The sequence below is a fragment of the Priapulus caudatus genome, unplaced genomic scaffold (assembly GCF_000485595.1).
Source record: "Priapulus caudatus unplaced genomic scaffold, Priapulus_caudatus-5.0.1 Scaffold664, whole genome shotgun sequence".
In the NCBI taxonomy this organism is placed as follows: domain Eukaryota; kingdom Metazoa; phylum Priapulida; class Priapulimorpha; order Priapulimorphida; family Priapulidae; genus Priapulus; species Priapulus caudatus.
In genome coordinates, this window is record NW_014577725.1 from 1 (window position 1) to 3980 (window position 3980).

Sequence of the window (3980 nt, forward strand, 5' to 3'; positions counted from 1 at the left end):
CCTAATACTGAATTTTAGTATGCAGAAAATGCCATTTTCATGCACGAATTTTCAAAAATCTCCCTACCGTGGGAGGGGGGATACCCCTCCCACACCCTATACCCCCTCGGTCGCTTCGCTCCCTCGCCTTGGCCCCCCCTGTTTCCAATTGCTGGCTACGCCACTGTATTTAATTATTATACAAATTTGAATTCATTTATTGTGCAAAACTGCAAAATATACAGCTTGTGACGATATATATTATTATATGTGGATAATACAATACAGCGATAGCAATAAAATCAAATGTAATAAAATGTGACCGAGTGGATCAATACAAAAATAAAAAACATTCTGATATATGACTAGCGTACGTATACACAACATAAGTACAACATAAATACACAACTACAATATAATACAATTAATCAATATAAAGAAAAAAATACATATTGTAATATTATAGAGATCGGTAGATGGCGCACACGACCAAAATGGCATCGCCCACTGTAGGAAAACATTTACGAAAGATACCGGTCAGCAGTGCAATGATTAGTGTAAACAGTTTGCTTGCTTTTTCTTTTTTATTATTTCATCATTGCTATGGTTTTGCAGTTAATAATGGAACTGCGGTTACATCCAAGATTTTGGCTGAAGGTATTCTAGCTATAATAATCATAATGATCTCACGTGCACCTTGAGTTTTCGCGCACTCCCTGGACCGTGGACGTTTATAAATTATAGGTGCGGGCGGTGCTACGTCACAGATCAGTAGTCACGTGACCACCAGCAGAACGCCGGTGAAAATAACACGATCGCGTCACTGGCGCCCATAGATTACTGCATAACGATACAAATTATCCGTCACTTGGTTTGGAAGTTTTAATAAGTTTTTTTTATGAAATTTCTTCTAATATGCCTTACGAGTAGGTATATACTACTAGATAGCCTTTCTGTAGATATAATTATGACATTTTGTAAGTCAGTAAGATACAAATTACCCCAGGTCTCGTGAAACAAAAACAAAGTCCAAGATTACACATGCGCACGCACACACGCACACGCACACACAGTGACACACTCACACGCACACGCACACGCACACACAGTGACACACTCACACGCACACGTACACTCACACGCACACGCACACACAGTGACACACTCACACGCACACGCACACACACGCACACACAAGGACACACAAACACGCATGTGCGCACACTCACGCACGCACGCACACGCGCACACAGTGACACACTCACATGCACATGCACACATACACACAGTGACACACTTATACGCACACGCACACGAACACATGGTGACACACAAACACGCACACACACATGCACTCGCACACACAGTGACACACGCACATGCACTCGCACACACAGCGACACACTGACTCACACGCACACGCGCGCAAGCAGTTATAAAATAGTAGTTACCTGTCACAAAATGATCAGAACAAATAGTGGAGAATTTTGACGGACTCCAGTGCGTACCATTTACATTTACTCATTTACTCATTTACTCATTTACATTTAAGTGGCAGTCAGCCACTTATGACTTATCACGCCTCTCTGGACTCATGTCATTAACTATGGCAGCTCAAAAACATATCTTTTCTTATCTGTGCAATATATATGATTGTGACAACCTACTACTACACAAGTTTTCGGCATATATGCAAGGAAATTAATATGCTTTTGGTTTGGAAATGGGGTATTGCGTGTGTAAGCTCACAGAGACAGGCTGTTGTTTTCACCGGCACAGCTGGTTGCTAGGTTAAGAAAGTCCCGGATGTGGCAAAGTTCCCGTATGTCCGCCCGCACCTATTCCTTACGGACTGTCCAGTATAGAAGTAGAAGTAGAAAGTGAGTAACTTAGTGTCAATACTACACAATACTATAGTGATGATGTCGATTGTCAATGTTATTGACAATGTCATTGACAATGTCAATGATACCAGCTCTAGTATACTACAAAGTACTATACTCTATAGCCCTTGTTCGCCACAAACCTATGACAAACCTAACCACTGCACCAAACGAACGTTTAGCATGTGGAAAACGAATGTTGGCGCTGCCATATTTGATCACGTGCTTCAAATCATGCATTTGATTGGTTAATCCAAAAACTGTTGCCTGAATCCGTCGCCAGTGCAGCGCACACGTAGCGATTGTTCAGCGACTTGGCAACAAATATCAAACGTGTTTGATATTCCAGCGACGAGTTTCTGGCGTCAAAATCGCCATCGCCATGCAGCGCACAGGTGGCGATTTCTCAGCGATGCCAGTGCTAGCGATAAAAATCGCCACGTGTGCGCCCGGCTTTAGCATATAAGCGAAACCGCGCGTGCATATTGGCTAATTAATTAGACTAATCGCGCTTCAATAGACTCAAAATTCACAGAGATTAAGGCTAAGACATGTGTCTATAATAGCTAGAACTTATAGAAATGTAACTCAAATCGTTCGCTCCATATGATAGTTAGTACACGTTCCTACCGGTCATAGCATAATAGCGTAACGCGGCGGGAGTGGGCGGGGTCTATTTTTATCCTCCAATCACAGGTCGGAGCAATTCCTCTGTTTAGACGCATGTCTACAGACTACCCAGAGATATCTCATTGAATTCCTGCGCAGAACTCCCACTCCCCCAGTCCACGGCAATGTACATAATGGTAAATGGAGAAGCCAGTGCTTAGTAATACATGAGTAATACTAATAGTGCCCATTTGCATTCTGGGTTCATGCACTCTCTGCTTCTGAGCTCCCATGTCGAGGCCCGCCGAGCCAAGCTAGCATGATGTCTGTGAGAAAGACGTCACACACGGCCACGTTCATTGGCAAAACAATCGAGTAGCACGGTTAGGGTGTTTCGGATGATAAACAGGCTCTTGCTCCCATTTACATTACCTAAGCCTATCTTTGAGTTTGATGCAAATATATATTGGACATTATTGGTTCAATGATTTCTATTCAGATCATGCGAAAAAGATTATACAACATATACTTCATGGAAATGGGAAACATCAAACATATAACAGGCTTGCACACTTTGTAGACAAGTTTGGATATAGGATTACTGGATCTGATAACCTTGAAAATTCTATTGGTGAGTACTATATACCTTTTAATCCAATGCAATATTATGCAACACAACGCACTTTCAGTGAACCATACAAAATGACATCATTATTTTACATTTATGATGAGTATATGGAAGAAATTATTCTACTCAGTGTCATTAATTCCTGTCAAGCAAATTGCTATGTAAATCATTAAAACTTGTCTGTGTACACTGTTTGCACGGATTCTAGCAATTCTCAAGATTAGCTGGCTATAATTTACACGATTCCAGTGAGAAGTTTAATCACTGGAAGTTTCTTGACAAAAAAACTGTCTAGCAAATGTCAGAGTAATACGTTCACACTTGATGATGTTCCAGATTTATTCTAAGTATGTGAATGCTGCTTTTTCAGATTACATGCTTCATCATTTACAGAGTGAAGGTTTGGATAACGTGCATGGGGAATCCGTCTGGGTACGTAGCGTCATGTCAGGACCAGACCTTCCAGAGTGGGTGGGGCAAGGGGGCAGCTGCTACTGTAAGATTTTGATGCAAAATATATTTACATTTTTAAATGTAAGTAACCTTGAATTAAATGTCATTCTTAGTGCAACAAGGAAGTCATCCGTTTAGCCAAATGTACAATCATGCATATGGTTGTGATTTATTTCTTGAAACGATTTTGAAAACCATTTGAAATTTCTCACATAATAGTGCAACATAGGGGCTGCCCCCCAGGTTGGATACCCCCTGGCTCATGTTGTGCCCCCCCGGACGCCCCGTCCTTGTGCAAACCGAAGGTTTGAGTTAATATATGCAGCGGCACGCTCCCCCTACTGGCCATTTTTACAAGACGGGGATAAATCATACAAGAATCACCTGGGAATTCGACTACTCTCAATTCGTGGGCAACAGTGACTGGC

At 41.8% G+C, this 3980-nt stretch overlaps 1 protein-coding gene across 1 annotated transcript in view; it reads left to right on the forward strand.

Moving 5' to 3' along the window:
* Positions 1 to 447: 447 nt before the first annotated feature.
* Positions 448 to 3980, forward strand: part of LOC106812593 (carboxypeptidase Q-like) — a gene marked incomplete in the record, with an annotated part of 16030 nt that continues 12497 nt past the window's right edge. Inside the window, 3 exon segments of the mRNA XM_014816503.1 lie at positions 448 to 636; positions 2971 to 3102; positions 3470 to 3531. Of these exon segments, the coding sequence (XP_014671989.1) occupies positions 456 to 636; positions 2971 to 3102; positions 3470 to 3531 (375 nt within the window).